The sequence below is a fragment of the Herpailurus yagouaroundi genome, unplaced genomic scaffold (genome assembly GCF_014898765.1).
Source record: "Herpailurus yagouaroundi ecotype Mexico unplaced genomic scaffold, PumYag 159, whole genome shotgun sequence".
Classification (NCBI taxonomy): domain Eukaryota; kingdom Metazoa; phylum Chordata; class Mammalia; order Carnivora; family Felidae; genus Herpailurus; species Herpailurus yagouaroundi.
Window position 1 is genome coordinate 72,303,929 of NW_024412400.1, and position 16,034 is coordinate 72,319,962.

The following is a 16,034-nucleotide window of genomic DNA, read 5'->3' on the forward strand; positions in this document are numbered from 1 at the left end:
ATGGATAAACGTCACAAACACAAAAAAAAGCAAATTAAGGGATAAATTCTTTACATATAATTGGTGAGCCTGTAAAGGATTCATGACAATTTATCTAGACAGAACTGTCATGGTGCATTTTAAATTATGTTTTGGAGGACAATATCGGGAATCCCACACAAATTTTCCAAAGCACATTGTGTTTGCTTAAAGGCACACCAGTGAGCAAGAGGAAGGATGCTGTGGTGGGATGAAATCAGACAACCAGCAGGAGAGGAGCAGTCATTGGAATAACAAGATAAATGCATTGTGGGTCTCCACGGCAACTGAGGGCCCCAGTTGATCCTCTGCCCCTCCAGCGTTGGGTAGAACACAGCCCACCTGTGCCAAATCTCCCGCTCTACAGAAACAAATGTTCCATTGCTACATTAAATTTTTCCAAGGATTTCAGGTTATGAAACAGTACCAATTACTTTAGCTGAATGTAAATCTCTAATGCACTTAATAAGAATGTTTCTCTAATAAATGTTATCAATTAAAAAATACATTTAGAATGAATACAGAGAATGAAAATACATTTTTATGCTATATTTACAATTCACTAAGCTTTCTAGGTTTATTTGTTCTGGAAGTGAGCTGACTTGTTTTCCAGCAGAGTCCTGGAAGCAGTAATGCCCACTCCTCTCCAGTGAATGTTAGAAATGGGGACAGGAGTCGGTTCTCTTAGTGGTTGATTCCAGTGGCCTTCCATTGCCTCAATATTTCTTATCCGTGTCCTCCTGCTCTAGGCCACTTACCAGTTCTGGGTGCATTGACAATTTTCCTAATCTCACTGTGTCTTAGTTTCCCATCTACGAAATAAGGGTAATAAATAAACTTACCTCATATAGCCATTTGTCAGGATCAAATGAGCTAACATGTATTATTAGAAGACTTTATCATAACAATCAATAATATTTGCTATTATCATAATTATCCCTTTACTTCACCTCACAGTATCTCTTAGACTGATCTAGTAAATTCAAGAAAATTTCTCTTGCTTACTCCATCTCACTTACTTTCAACTAGATTGCAGAATGCATGAATGTGGACACATTTCTTAAGAGATCTTTGTGGTTTTAGATCAAGGCTGCATCCTTAGAGAGTGTTTGTGCCAATGAAAAGATTGAGGCTGACTTTGGCCTTCTTTGTAGTTTTACCCAAAGGAGAGAACTAGTTAGAGACAAGCCAGTTACACTGGAGTTGAGGGTCAAGTAGTGGACAGATAGATCTGGTTCATACCATACTTCCATCAGTGACTAGTTGGGTGTCTCAGAAAAAGGATTTTGACTTTACCAAGACTCTTTAAAGGATCCTTAAAATGAGGCTAATAACAATTCATAGGATTATTTGAGTATTGGATGTAACATATTAAAAGCACATAGTAAAGTTCCTAATACTTAGTGGGCATTCACAAATGGTAGCTCTTACTATTATAATTACTGCTAATACTATAATTATTAATTCTTCAACATGAAATTTACTTTAATGTGACAGTCAGGATCCCGATATGTAAGTACCTTGGTCCACAGGGCATACATGTGAATGAAGAGTCAATAGGTCAGTTCCTCTTTTTTGTGTTTTGTTATATAAATTTTGCTAATACTGGAGTAGAAGAGATTTTATATTGCAAAACGATGGAAAAGTAAATGGTAGAACAAAGAAAAAGTGCTAAATATATAGTGAATTCGTTGAGACATGTTCCAGCCAAATAGACACATATATCATTAGTTGTCTCAAGCTTTGAGCCAGATTACTGAGAAAGCATATGAAATACAGAAAAAAATACTTCAAACTTTTTTTGGGGAAAATTTAAATAAAATATTTATGATATAAATTATCTATTAGAAAAGGTGGGTGGATTAAAGAATCAGCTTTGTGACCTGTGTTGGAGGCACTAATTCCAATTCTGAAGCCGACTCAGAGTTCAGGGCGCTTTTCCCACCACTTAGTTCTGGTTGAGATCTGTGTTCTGAGGACCTAGAGGGGATGAAAAAAGGAGATTACATCAAGAAACAAATTCAACTAGGAAGACAGTCAAGAAACTGAGTTAATTTGGATCATTGAGAGTCATGATAACAAAGCTCTCATCAGAGTTTTGATGAAAAAGAGAGTTTTTATATAATTTTACACAACCACGTTTGAAGTTTAAGTGGCTGCAGTGTGCTAGGCATAATCTAAATCTGATTGATTTAGAATTCAGTTCAATTATGTACAAAAAGTAAATAAACGCAATCCCATTTTTCTTACAAACAGTTCTGCTTTATTAAAAGTGTTTTGGGAGGGGAGTGTCTCACAGTGACCCAGGTGTGATTTGATCTTTACACAGAATTTGAAATGTCACCATAAATGGAGATGTGCAAGGGGCAACAGGAGACTGAAACATGTTGCCCTTCAGGAAGGCTTAAAAACATGGTAAAATTCAGGTGGCCAATTTTTCTCATGAGCATCCACAGATTGTTCTTAATTAGTGTATTATCTGACAATGATGATTAAGATAGTCAGAAAAGGTTACCTGTATAACCAGAAACATTTAATTTAACTGCCATTCATGTAATATATTGAATATGCACACATATGTGCATACATACATAAACCTATTTTTATTGATCGGCTCAGTTACACATTCAGAAAATATCAACAAATATTAAAGAAATATTGAATACTGGTTATGAATCTACCAAAGTCATTATTGGTTGAATTTTTGACAATTCAGATTTAATACTTAGTTTTAGAAGCTATGATAACTAACATTGAAACATAGGGGGTTATACATGGCACCAAGTATTTGGATTGATTTAACTCATTGCCTATTTCAGTACATAGGAGAAATACCCATACAGTTGACACATCAATAGCTATTTTCTGATATTACAATATCTTACCATAAGAGTTCCTTTGATCCAGTTCTAGAAGAGCATGATTTTCTTTCTGCCATTGGATGCCCCTTGCTATTTCGATCTCCATGAAACTTAACATCATCCCATTTTTCCAGTTGTGTTTGAATGTCTATGAAGGAGATGGGAAAGGGGTAAAAGGACAGTGGAATATGAGATACAGACAGAAGAGAGATCAAGATTAAGAAGTTTTATACAAGTGAACTTCACTCAACTGATGCTCCTAAACCTAAGACCAGTGTTTTAAGGTTGCATGAAAATTAATTAAAACATGTGCAGCTAAATAGAAATGAGACCCATTAAGAAACATTGGTTTACTTATAGTTAAACAATCAAGTTCTTTTACCTGAATTTGTTTCAAGAGCTGTGTGCATTCTGAATTCTGTGTGTGAGTCCATGGAACCCCCATGGAATGAACATATGGAGTACTATCCTACCTGCCTCTAGCTAAGGAGGTGACTTTGAGACACTTCTGGCATGTTTATAAAAAGAAATTCTGTTTATGCCATCCCTATCAAAATAACACCAGCATTCTTCACAGAGCTAGAACAAACAATCCTAAAATTTGTATGGAACCAGAAAAGACCCCAAATAGCCAAAGCAATCTTAAAAAAGAAAACCAAAGCTGGAGGCAACACAATCCCGAACTTCAAGATGTATTACAAACCTGTAATCATCAAGACAGAATGGTGCTGGCACAAAAACACACTCAGATCAATCAACAGAATACAGAACCCAGAAATGGACCCACAAACGTATGGCTAACTAATCTTTGACAAAGCAGGAAAGAATATCCAATGGAATAAAGACAATCTCTTCAGCAAATGGTGCTGGGAAAACTTGACAGCGACATGCAGAAAAATGAACCTGGACCACTTTCTTACACCATACGCAAAAATAAACTCAAAATGAATGAAAGACCCAAATGTAAGACAGGAAGCCATCAAAATCCTAGAGGAGAAAGCAGGCAAAAACTTCTTTGACCATGGCCATAGCAACTTCTTACTCAACACGTCTCCAGAAGCAAGGGAAACAAAAGCAAAAGTGAACTATTGGGACCTCAACAAAATAAAAAGCTTCTGCACAGTGAAGGAAACAATCAGCAAAACTAAAAGGCAACTGATGAAATGGGAGAAGATATTTGCAAACGACATATCAGACCAAAGGGTAATATCCAAAATCTATAAAGAACTTATCAAACTCAACACCCAAAAAACAAAGAATCCAGTGAAGAAATGGGCAAAAGACATGAATAGACACTTCTCCAAAGACATCCAGACAGCTGACAGACACATGAAAAAATGCTCAACGTGACTCATCATCAGGAAAATACAAATGGAAACCACAATGAGATACCACTTCACACCTGTCAGAATGGCTAACATTAACAATTCAGGAAAAACAGATGTTGATGAGGATGCAGAGAAAGAGGATCTCTTTTGCACTGCTGGTGGGAATGCAAACTGGTGCAGCCACTCTGGAAAACAGTATGGAGGTTCCTCAAAAAATTAAAAATAGAACTACCCTACCACCCAGCAATTGCACTACTAGGTATTTATCCAAGGGATATAGGTGTGCTGTTTCAAAGGGGCACATGCACCCCCATGTTTATAGTAGCACTATCAACAATAGCCAAAATATGGAAAGAGCCCAAATATCCAGGAAGATGTGGTATATATATATACAGTGGAGTATTACTCGGCAATCAAAAAGAATGAAATCTTGCCATTTGCAACTACGTGGATGGAACTGGAGGGTATTATGCTAAGCGAAATTAGTCAGTCAGAGAAAGACAAATATATGACTTCACTCATATGAGGACTTTAAGATACAAAACAGATGAATTTAAGGGAAGGTAAGCAAAAATAATATAAAAACAGGGAAGGGGACAAAACATAAGAGACTCTTAAATATAGAGATCAAACAGAGGGTTGGTGAAGAGGTTGTGGGAGGGGGGATGGGCTGAATGGGTAAGGGGCATTAAGGAATCTACTCCTGAAATCATTGTTGCACTATATGCTAACTTGGATGTAAATTAAAAAAAAAAAAAAGAAATAAATGAAAAAAAATGAAAAAAAATCTGTTTAAAGAGATGAGCCTCACTTTTTTTTTAAAGTTTTTTATTTATTTTTGAGACAGAGAGAGACAGAGCATGAACGGGGGAGGGTCAGAGAGAGAGGGAGACACAGAATCTGAAACAGGCTCCAGGCTCTGAGCTGTCAGCACAGAGCCTGACGCGGGGCTCGAACTCACGAACCGTGAGATCATAACCTGAGCTGAAGTGGGATGCCCAACCGACTGAGCCACCCAGGCGCCCCGAGACTCACTGTTAAAAGGAGGTGAGAAGAAAGTGGAACACTTTTCACAGGTTTTGTATAAACTGATTAAGTTCATCAAAGGAGTGAATTAATAATGGGAAGAGAAAGTAAAGATGCAATGGAGAAAGTCAAGAGAATGCTAGAACAATTTTTTTCCCTGTGGTTTAATTCTTACAGTTAAAGAACTTGGCTGGGTTCATTTTCATTAATAAGTGTGTGACTGTAAATAAATCACTTAAACAGCCTTGGGGTCCAGTTTTTTAATTTATAGAAAGATAGGTTTAATTTATAGAAAGGTAGGAGGTAGTCAATGTCCTCCATAGTTAAGTATTTTTATGACTTCTTCACAGAACATCTTCTTTTTAAAAAAATTTTTTTAACGTTTATTTATTTTTGAGACAGAGAGAGACAGAGCATGAAGGGGGTAGGGGCAGAGAGAGAAGGAGACACAGAATCGGAAGCAGGCTCCAGGCTCTGAGCCATCAGCCCAGAGCCCGACGCGGGGCTCGAACTCACGGACCGCAAGATTGTGACCTGAGCTGAAGTCGGACGCTCAACCGACTGCGCCACCCAGGTGCCCCACAGAACATCTTCTTAAAAGCAGAGACATAAAAGTCTCATTTTTAAGTTTGTTGTGTTATAGTGTTATGAACTTAATATATGCTTAAATAAGTGTGTAAATTTCATTTATTCATTTGTACAACTGACTAAACCTAGAACACATGGATAGTGAGGAAGTACTGGAGATACTTATAAAGTTTTTCTCCAAAGACAAAGGCCTCAGAGAGGGACATGGCAGGGGAGAGGGGACATGTTCTGAAATACTTGTCATTTTGCTTTCTCCTGATAAAGCAGACCTTAATTTGACTGGTTGCATGAGATGAGTTAAGCTTTCCTTTTTCAGGAAGATGGACAGTAGAAAACAGGATGGGCTTTGACATTAATCAGAACTAGGCTCAAATTCTAGCTCTTTCTTATATTGAGATCTTGGGCAGATTATTTAAATTTGAAAACCTGGTTCCTCACTTATTACAGAGTTATGATGAATTAATGGGCTAATACATGTAAATCATTCAAGCATAGTCCTGGACATTATAAGCCATCAATAAATGGTAGCTGTTATTATTGTATCAGATACATCCCCATGCATGTTACATGTTCTGGCTGGCTGTTCCTGGACCTTGTGTTAAAGTTGTTTTCTCTCTCTCTCAACTGGCTACCTCCCAATCTAGACTAAATTCTCCTAGAGAGCAAGATTCATGTGTTATTCTTACTTGTAACTCCAATGCCTCATATGGCACCTGCCATCTATCAAGAATTCAACACATGTGGGTTGAATAAATAAATGAATCCATATCAGTTATGCAAAATTGAATGCCCCAACTGCTATTTAATCCAAGAACAAAAGTGTGTGCTGCCCATTTCCTACATGGAATTAATCTTTTCTACTCCTTTCCCATGGTTTTAATGTCATTTGTGGAATTTCCTTGTATTAAGGCAGGGGCAAGCAGCAGGCGACACATGCTATTACCTTACCTAAATCTAAGGATGAAGTCTCCGGGCCTCGGAGAGGCTGGCCTCTCTGCTCAGCATCCGCACTGATGAGTTCAGATCCATCAGCCTTTTTCTTGAGGGATGAGGTTTTCGATGAGGCCTCCAACTTCTTGGCTTTGGTTTGGGTTTGAGAGACGGGTTCACTCAGGTCAAGGAGGTCTAAGCCTGTGGTCAATACTATCAAAGATGGAAGAGGTTAAGATAAGCCCACTCACTGCTCTGAAATTATTTTTAAAAATAGGATTCAGTTGGGTGCAGAAGAATATTATGGTCAGAAGTATGAAATTAAGTTAGATGACCGTTGATTTGTAAAGATGGTCTGTGTTTAGACTGGAAAGTTTGCAGTGTGTTCTCCTTTACTTGGCTCAGTACAAACCCACAAAATAGGACTTAGACCAGCTTTACCAGGGATGAAAGTTTGCAAAACAGTTATGAGGAAGATTTGGAAAACTTTTTAAATGTCTTTGTGTTTAAACTTCAAACTACTAAAGCATATAGGATATAAAGGAATGTTATTAATCACTTTTTATTTAATTAAGCAGTTCAATCAGAGAAGGCTTGCTGTTTGGGCTCACACTAGAGAAGTATCTTATAATCCATAGTTGATGAATAGGTACACATGTTATGCCTTTGCTGTTTAATATGCAAATTTAAATTTCAACATAACAAGGCATAGAAGGGCTACACTTTAACTTCCCAGCAGGTTGATTACATTGTATTAAATACTCTAATGAAGACAGAAATAATCATTTGTTCAGATGCAAACTAGGCAAATGAGAATTAAAAAGGCAAGCTTTGTGACTCTTTATCCTCCTCTCTCTTACAGTGCAAGTAACCAGGGTTTGAGTAGCTCATTGTGAGAAATGGAAAATTACAATTAGGGAAGGTCCCTCCAGTCCTGCCTCTCTACCAGCTCAGGTACCGGAAGAGGCTGACTTCTGGCCTGGAATCACTTTACCCCCAGCTAGTTTAGGAAAGTCATCAAAGTGACAGAGAAATCCTTGTGTTAGCCCTTTCTGGCACTGTCTACAACTATGACTGAACCACTCCTTTTCTTTGATCTCCCAGCAGGTCCTCCTGGTAGGGAATGGATTTTTGTGGATATCTCAACATTCTTCCATCTGCTCCCCCCTTGCACTCAACGTGGGTCAGACCTCAGTTGAACTCACAACCTGGGTTTCTTTAGTACCACTGTCCTCATGAGCTAACCACCCCTATAGCGTCCTTAGGATAGTTTGTCAAGCTGTATTCTCAATACAGAATTGAGAAATTCTCAGTTTCTGATTTCAATTACAAATCACAGTGATGGGATGTTAATGGTGAAGTGGGAAGACCTGACTCTACCACTGCTTAGCTGTGTGACTTGGAGTAAGTTTCTTGACTTCTCTGAGCTTCAGTTTCCTCCTCTGAAAAATGCAGAATTAATAAGTCTATCTTTTAGATAAGATGTGAAGATTAACTCATCTAATTTGTATATTGAATATGTGAAGTGCTAGGCATACAATAGGTACTCAACAAATGTTATTTCCGTTCTTTGGTGGCCAATTTGTGATGCTTTTCTTTTTGTTAATCTCCTCCTATTCTCCCTGTTGTTTTTCTATTTTGGGCAAGAAGCAGATCCATATGCTGACAGAAAGGGGGAACATCACTGGGAATAAAACAGAGAATGAGACAAAGATATTGGTTACAGAGGATGCTATGAAGTAAATTTATCATAAAATGGCCTGAGAGCATCAGCTTATCTCCTCTGAGTCTTCCGGAGGAGATGGGAACCCCCTTCCAATACTAAGATGCTCTGAAATATGAGAAGTGTTATGTGGCTAGCAAGAACCTCAACGTGAGGAGAAAGAAGTGGCTTTTAGAGGTAAGCCGCCTGGCTTGGTGTTTCAAATTTAAACATGGCAAGCGGCCAACATAGACTAGGATGTAACACATTTCATATTCTTTGAATGTTTAAACAGAAATTTCCAGGCCACTATTATGTTGGCAGAGATTCTAGACCTACCAAAATTTCCTTATAACAGAAGGAAGGAAGTGGGTAACAGTCTCGGGAATGCCATATATGTCTTTTTACTAATTGTACAAACAATTAGGAATTAGTCACTTGCTCCTACACTTCTTTTAGCAGTAAATTATATAGGACTTGTCTACTTGTATATAGGAAGTATATTTATTATGGAATAATAACTGATGGAGTATTAATTTAATTCTATGTCTGCTTCTCACCATTCAGAACAAATGAATTACTAAAAGAGTGAACCGCAAATTCAAAATTTGCTCAGTAACATTCTTTCCCTCTCCAAACTGGCCTGAGCACTTCCTGTGTTGGTTCTGAGCTCTGTGTTCCTTTGTTCTTTTCCCAGCAAACATGAAACAAATGCTTGGCACACACAAAAGGCCTTATTTGTTACCCACTTGATGAAGGGGGTGGCTTGGAGGTTGAATGGTAAGCTTTGAAGCTGAGAGAGTCCCTGGGGACTACAATTTCAAAAGCATACAGGATGGATGCAGCCTTTTGCTTTCTGGAGGAAGACAAGTGCATTTTAGCAAGTGTGTGTGTGTGTGTGTGTGTGTGTGTGTGTGTGTACGTGTGTGTGAGTGTGTTGCATGCACATGCACTTTAGTTAACAGTTTTGAAATAAGGGTCTCACTGTTCCATCTGGGCTTCGAAGGAGGCATACCTTGGCATGGAAGGAGGTATTGTTCTGCTGATTTTTGTAACCGGATTTTAAAGATTCTCTTAGACACATTAAAGTTTGAGTTCCAGAATCTGTGTGTCTAAATGAAGATAACCACCTCTTACAGTGGATGTGAAAATGTGTGTATATGTTTATGTGTGAGAGAGAGAGAGAGAAAGAGAGAGAGAGAGAGAGAGAAACTAATAGACTTAAAAATGCTACGTTGCTGGCTTTGGAGATGGAGGAAGTGGCCACAAGCCAAGGGATTCAAGGTACTTTCAGAAGCTGGAAAAGGCAGGGAGACAAATTCTCCTTTAGAGCCTCCAGAAGGAATGTGGCTCTGCCGAAACCTTGATTTTAGGACTGCTGACTGACAGGATTATAGGACAATAAACTGGTGTTGTTTTTAAGCAACTGAATTTGTGATAATTTGTTACAGCAGCAATAGGAAACTAATACAGCTTGTAGATCAGTGTCCATGCCAGGATGCAAACACAGGCCCTGTCACTCCCAAGCATGTGTTTGTTACCACTCCTCACTACACTTTATCTGAACCTGGAAGAAATATTGGTGTGGCTTTGATTATTTTTTTGGTTATTCCCAATCTGGCAGTTTGGGTAGTCTGAGGCAGAATTTAAATAGTTGGTAATCTCAAAAACTGCTTCTTTTTAAAAAAATTTTTTTTTACACTTATTTATTTTTGAGAGACAGAGACAGACAGCATGAGCAGGGGAGGGGCAAAGAGAGAGGGAGACACAGAATCAGAAGCAAGGTCCAGGCTCCGAGCTGTCAGCACAGAGCCCAATGCGAGGCTCAAACCCACTAACTGTGAGATCGTGACCTGAGCCGAAGTTGGATGCTTAACCGACTGAGCCACCCAGGCACCCCTACTTCTTCTTTTTTAAATCACCTAGTTTCATTGGATAGAATTTCCTGAAGATGTAAGATGTAAGATGCTATGTAAGCACTTGTTTCCATTTATCTCAAGGATACCTAATTGAAGATCACAACGTATTGAACTGCAAGGCTCCTACAGGGCACTGAAGATGTTTATGAATGCTAGATTACTTGGGCTGTGGGAGGTGAGGCTGCTTAAAACAGTTAGAATGAAATAGCACCTATTATGAAGCTCTGATTTGATACTTTGATGGTAAGCACAATGCTATTTACACTACTACAGTATAATGAGGCTCAGATTTCTAGTGTATTTCTCTTAAGGAATAAATCTACATGGAGTGGTTAGAGAGAGCAGATCATGAAACAACCCTGATTGGTGTAGCCACAGAATGTGCCACAAGGAGCTGATGAGATCTCTGTTCTGTTTTGTAAGCTACTCAGTTATTCTAGAAACATGGTATTCTTTAGTATAGTGGCTACAAAGTCCTTTAGGAATAATTTTGCCAGTGACATCAAATAGATAAAATGGACTTAAATAATTCAACAAATTTTTGCTTATTTTATCTGAATATGTAATTAGAGCTACTTCCTACATTTCTAAGTTCTCTCAAGAGGCATGCCATTGGGTTCACAGCTACTTGGGCTTCAGAGAAATGTATTTTGTAAATATTACACTAACTTTGCAATTAAAATATTCAATTGGGTGGCTGTGACATGAGTGTGAACTTTAAGGGTGGCTCTTCCCTTATACATATGGGTCACTTATACAGGTACACAGGTCCTATATAAGGAGTTGAAATTATTTTTTTTAAATCATGAAAAATGTTTCTCCTATGGTATCCAACTAATGGCTCAAGTTTGGGGATAAAATTTTTTTAGATTATGCACATCGATAAATGCAAACCAAGGACCCCCTGTTTTTCTTGGTCTTTAGAAAAGAATCTTTCCTGCACTTTGACATATGTTGGGTTTTTTGGGAGATTATAGACCAACAAGTTAGTTTTGCAAATTTTAGAGTAAATAGTTGTTCTATAATGTAATCATGGTCTTAAAATATCCATTGTCTAGTTACTTTCTGAACATTTGATATTTGCATCTGTGACAATATGTATTTATTTGTCATTTTAAAATCAAGGATATTAGTAATGATCTTACCTTACCTACCATGTAGTGATACAGTTTGAGAGGGTCAAGGAATTAGATACCATCTAGATTACAGATGAATTAAAGATAATTTGGGGTATTAATGACAACAAAATTAAAAACATCTTTATTTGATCAGCTTGATATTATCATTATTGGATGACAAGAAGTTAATCCTAAACAAGCAGAACAAGTAGAAACAAGCAGAAAGTAAAAAAGATAATTCAATGCTTTAGAAAAAGATTATAACTTAGAACTTCTATGAGACAGAAGACTGACATGTTCTTTTAAGATCAGTAGAGGAAAAAATCCTATCATTTGAGTGACATTTGGAAGAGATAAATATTTCCTATATTGTTTATTTTATGCTAATTTATATAAGAACTATGTTCTTTAAATATTTAAGTAAATGTCAAGGTGGTGGCACACTTTATTTTTTATTGGAAGAAAATGCCAGGTATAAGTGACTCTCTTAGTCTTCTTGACGGACTTGGTATAAACTAGAAGCAGGTTTTCTTCCATATTTTACTCCAAGATTGTTTAATATACATTCCTTAAGCATAAAGATATACATAATACCTGGGGTGTAACAGACAATGTTCAAAGACTGTCCTGATTTGTCAATGTACTTTCATAGATTCTATAAAATAACAATATTCTATTTCAAATTATTTTTTTATTAAAAATTTAGACAGAAAATAGTAACTATATATTTTCCCCAGAAACCTTAGCTATAAAATTATTGGACCAGGTTGGAATTCTTTCCAAAGTGTTTGTATGCTAAAATTTTTCCCGTTTAGAGATGTATAATGTTCCATATTGAGGTATCAATAGTACGTTCTATAACATTTAAGAAAAAAGTATATTTCTTAGGCATTAAAAAAATACGGAGTTTCCTCCTTGAGATATACTTTTAAGATTAAAAAAACACACTATCAAATAAGAGTATTCCTTCAGGATAAAAATCTGTGTGACCCAGATGCACTGAGTGATGAGGACAAGAGAAGAAAACCTCACAATCTCAAAATACCATTATTCTTGAACCCCTACTTTGGAGGGTGCCGTGGATTGAACTGTCCCCGTAAAAAAACTCATATGTTGAAGTCTTAACCCCTAGTGCCTTGGAATGTGACTTTATTTGGAAATAGGGTTGTTGGAAATATAATTAGTTAAGACGAGTCATATTGTAGTAGAAGAGGTGCTGAATCCAATATGGCTGGTGTTCTTATGAAAAAGGGAAATTTGGATACAGAGACAGACACAAACACAGGAAGACATGCACACAGGAAGAATGTCATGTGAAGATTACAATTATGCTGTCACAAGCCAATGAACTACCAGCAAAGGAAAGTTTTTTCCTTTCTGTCCTTCCCAGGACAGTTTCTTCCTGAGGACATTTAGAGAGAGAGTGGCCCTGTTGATACCTTAATTTTGGTTTTCTAGTTCCCAGAATTACAAAACAATAAATTTCTGTTGTTCAATCCACTCAATTTGTGGTATCTTGTCATGAAAGTCTAGAAAACGTATACAGAAGGCAATATTGTAGTATTGCAATCGTAAGAAATTACATCTTCTTTTGAATTTTTTCTCCAATATTTCATATATCTCTTTCATATGTTGGAAAAATCAAAGTGAAAGTGCCTTTTGAATCAAGTATTATGTTGCTGTCTCTGGTGGGCCCTTCCTAAGTGACTTAATTTTAGCATTAGTGGGAGTTGGAAAGTGCATAAGGTACTGGAATCAAGATCTGAGAACTCTATCCTTTGCAGTTTTTTTTTTTTTTTTTTTTTTTTAAAAGAACAATGGGAACTTCTCAGTGCATCCAATTCTCATGGATTTTCCTGAAATGAAAGACACAAAGCTCCTCTCCAGTTTTGGAGGAATGAGCTCTAGTTTCATAGATAAGAAGGATAAATTTGATCAGGTAAAATCTGAACTTATTAATTTCCTGCTTAAATGTACCAAGTATAATTTTATTTGCTTGATTACTCAAAGTGATAGTTGAATTTAGAAAATGATTGCTTTGGTGTGATATAAAGAAAGTTAATGCATTTCAACAGAGAAGCATCAGGTATACTGTTTTCCTAACATTCCTAACATTCCTAACCATTACCTAACAGTAATGGTAACATCTGTTAGAGCTTACATGGTATTAAGCTCTTACGTAGATTGCTTCATTTAATCTTCCCAAGTAACCTATGAGATGTTACCATTATAGATGAGGAAACAGACTTAGTTAAGCAACTTTCCCAAGGACAAGAGCTGCTAAGCGGAACAGCTGGGTTTTGACATTGTGAACTGTGACTCCAGACACTGTAGACTATACTCCTGCATAAAGCTTCTATCTTGTGTTAACTTTTGCCGTTGTAATTTTTAGCATTTAAAAACCCCACAATTTCCTTCACTTGTGATTTTCTTCACTTACCTAAAAGTATAATGAAAATATACCAGGAAACAGCAAGCTGAGGACATGATTGGGAAATGGATGCATTTAACAAGGCAGCACGTGACTGTTCTCTCCTTTCTCCATTAAATTCTTTCCTGCAATCTAACATAGCTTTTGTTCTTTGATTCTGAACATCATTTTTTCGTCCTTATTTGAACAAGATGCCTTTGAACGTGAGTGGTGACTGAATAAAATCAATGCAGAAAGGCTGTCTCTGATACAGAAGGTGAAAAGTAGCTTTTGCGTCACATCTTATGTAGCTCCCTCGGGGTGGGCCCTAACTAAGTGACTTAGTTTTAGCATCAGTGAAAATTGGCAAATGCAGAGGGTACTAGAGGAGATGTGATTCATACCAGTGGGATCCTGCATCCACTCATTGGATGAATACTTATTAGTGCCTATATGTATGTGCCTACACAGATGATAGTTCACTGTTTGGGTATGTTTTAATTCCAGAAGAATATGCAAAGAAATCATTGTAAGAGGAAACCAGTAACACATTTACATGACAGAAAAATGAAATCGGCTCTTCAACATTTCAAGTCTCTAGGACTTTTAATTTTGTCATTTCAATCCACTTGAAGGGGCTTCCTACATTTTTGGACTTTTGTCATACAAAATATTTCCAGCCACAACTTTAAAACCTTACTCTGAAATAGATGCTTTTGTTTTAAAGATTCCTTGTAATGTGACTTGAGATGCAAAGATGTAAATCTGCACAGAAAAGATTCATTTGCTAATATTCAGCAAAATTGGTTGGGTAATATACATTGCAGTTTCTTTTATATTACAGAGTGATTTACCATTTTATGTTGAATAGTATATATTCTAAGCTTTCATTGGTTGCAAACATTATTCTACTTAAAATGCATTATAGAAATAAAATATGCATTTCACTATAGTTAAAATTAGCTCTACTTGAGGATCAGTTAAAAGTGAAAGAATTACCGGCTGTGTTGGACGTTACTGGCCTTGCTATTGCCTCCGATTTGGTTTCACAAAGAAAGTCATCGATGGAGGGACTCAAGAGGGGTCTGCTTTCTTGCTGTTCATTCACCAGCTGAGAACAGATGAACACAGGTATCAAAGGGCTTTGTTACACTGCAGAATCAGATGAATTAAAATGCAGCCTTGCAACAAAATGAGAATAGCAAGCTTATAAATAAATAAATAAATAAATAGGTAAGGGCAAGAAAGAAAAAAGATATCAAGGGATGGGGAATGAGCCTTTTAGCACTGTCAACATATGTTGGATGCAGCCAATTTCAGTTTTTAAAGCTCAAGCCTTTTTTTTCTCCTAGTACTGTTTTAAAATTCTAATTTCAGTATGTGGAAAATGACACCTAATGAATCACAGTTCCTAAGGACCAATCCCACTCTTCACTTGGACAAAACACTACTGAGACCTGATATACTGGCCCCAGACTTTGAGGTGACACATTCTGTTTAGGATGGGCCATCAGTATTATGTGATAAGCACACAGAGATCTGTATGTGTGTGGATAAAAGTTCTTTTCTCTCTCTCTAAAAAAAACTCAAGACATCTATGGGCACATATCCTTCTTACATTTCCTTGGGATGCTTTTGTAGAGCATAACAAACATTATTTTGGGAGAGTAGAAAATATTGTTATATTAACTATATAGGTATCCAGTGGATATGTTTCTGAAAATCTATATGTAAAATAGATTTCTGTCAATTCAATTGTATTTTCCCATTGGCTTGCTCTCTAATTTTAGAAGTCCTTCAGTTTGATTTTTAGTTGGTCTCTAATTAGCAGTGGCAGCCAATTATTAACTTTCAGTTATTCTGCACCTCTTAGAATCCAGACTTCCTTAAGTTCTGCTTCCATGGTTAAGAGAAGAAATATAATCATGACATTAAAGTGGTTAATTCCTAAATTAACTGTTTTCGTTTTTCAGGAGTTTTTATATTGGCCTATCTTAAAATGGACATAACCATCCAGTTTTCTACTTAAGAACAAGATGTGCCTAAAAACCTCTAGATTTTTAAATACTGATTTGCAAGTCTGCATTTTCAGAGACACATAAAACAAAGATGAAGTCTTATTTTCTTTATTTTT

At 36.9% G+C, this 16,034-nt stretch overlaps 1 protein-coding gene across 12 annotated transcripts in view; it reads right to left on the minus strand.

Moving 5' to 3' along the window:
• The window catches only part of PEX5L (peroxisomal biogenesis factor 5 like), a 228,479-nt gene that overhangs the window by 77,259 nt on the left and 135,186 nt on the right, over positions 1-16,034 (minus strand). For 8 of the 12 annotated variants that reach the window (XM_040480841.1, XM_040480844.1, XM_040480840.1 and 5 more), the window contains 4 exons: positions 14,900-15,011; positions 6,770-6,964; positions 2,904-3,027; positions 1,902-1,998 (listed from right to left, as the gene is read on the minus strand). In XM_040480841.1, the coding sequence (XP_040336775.1) occupies positions 1,902-1,998; positions 2,904-3,027; positions 6,770-6,964; positions 14,900-15,011 (528 nt within the window). The remainder of the gene's footprint in view (positions 1-1,901; positions 1,999-2,903; positions 3,028-6,769; positions 6,965-14,899; positions 15,012-16,034) is intronic. The other 4 variants (XM_040480845.1, XM_040480842.1, XM_040480839.1 and 1 more) reach the window with 1 other exon arrangement.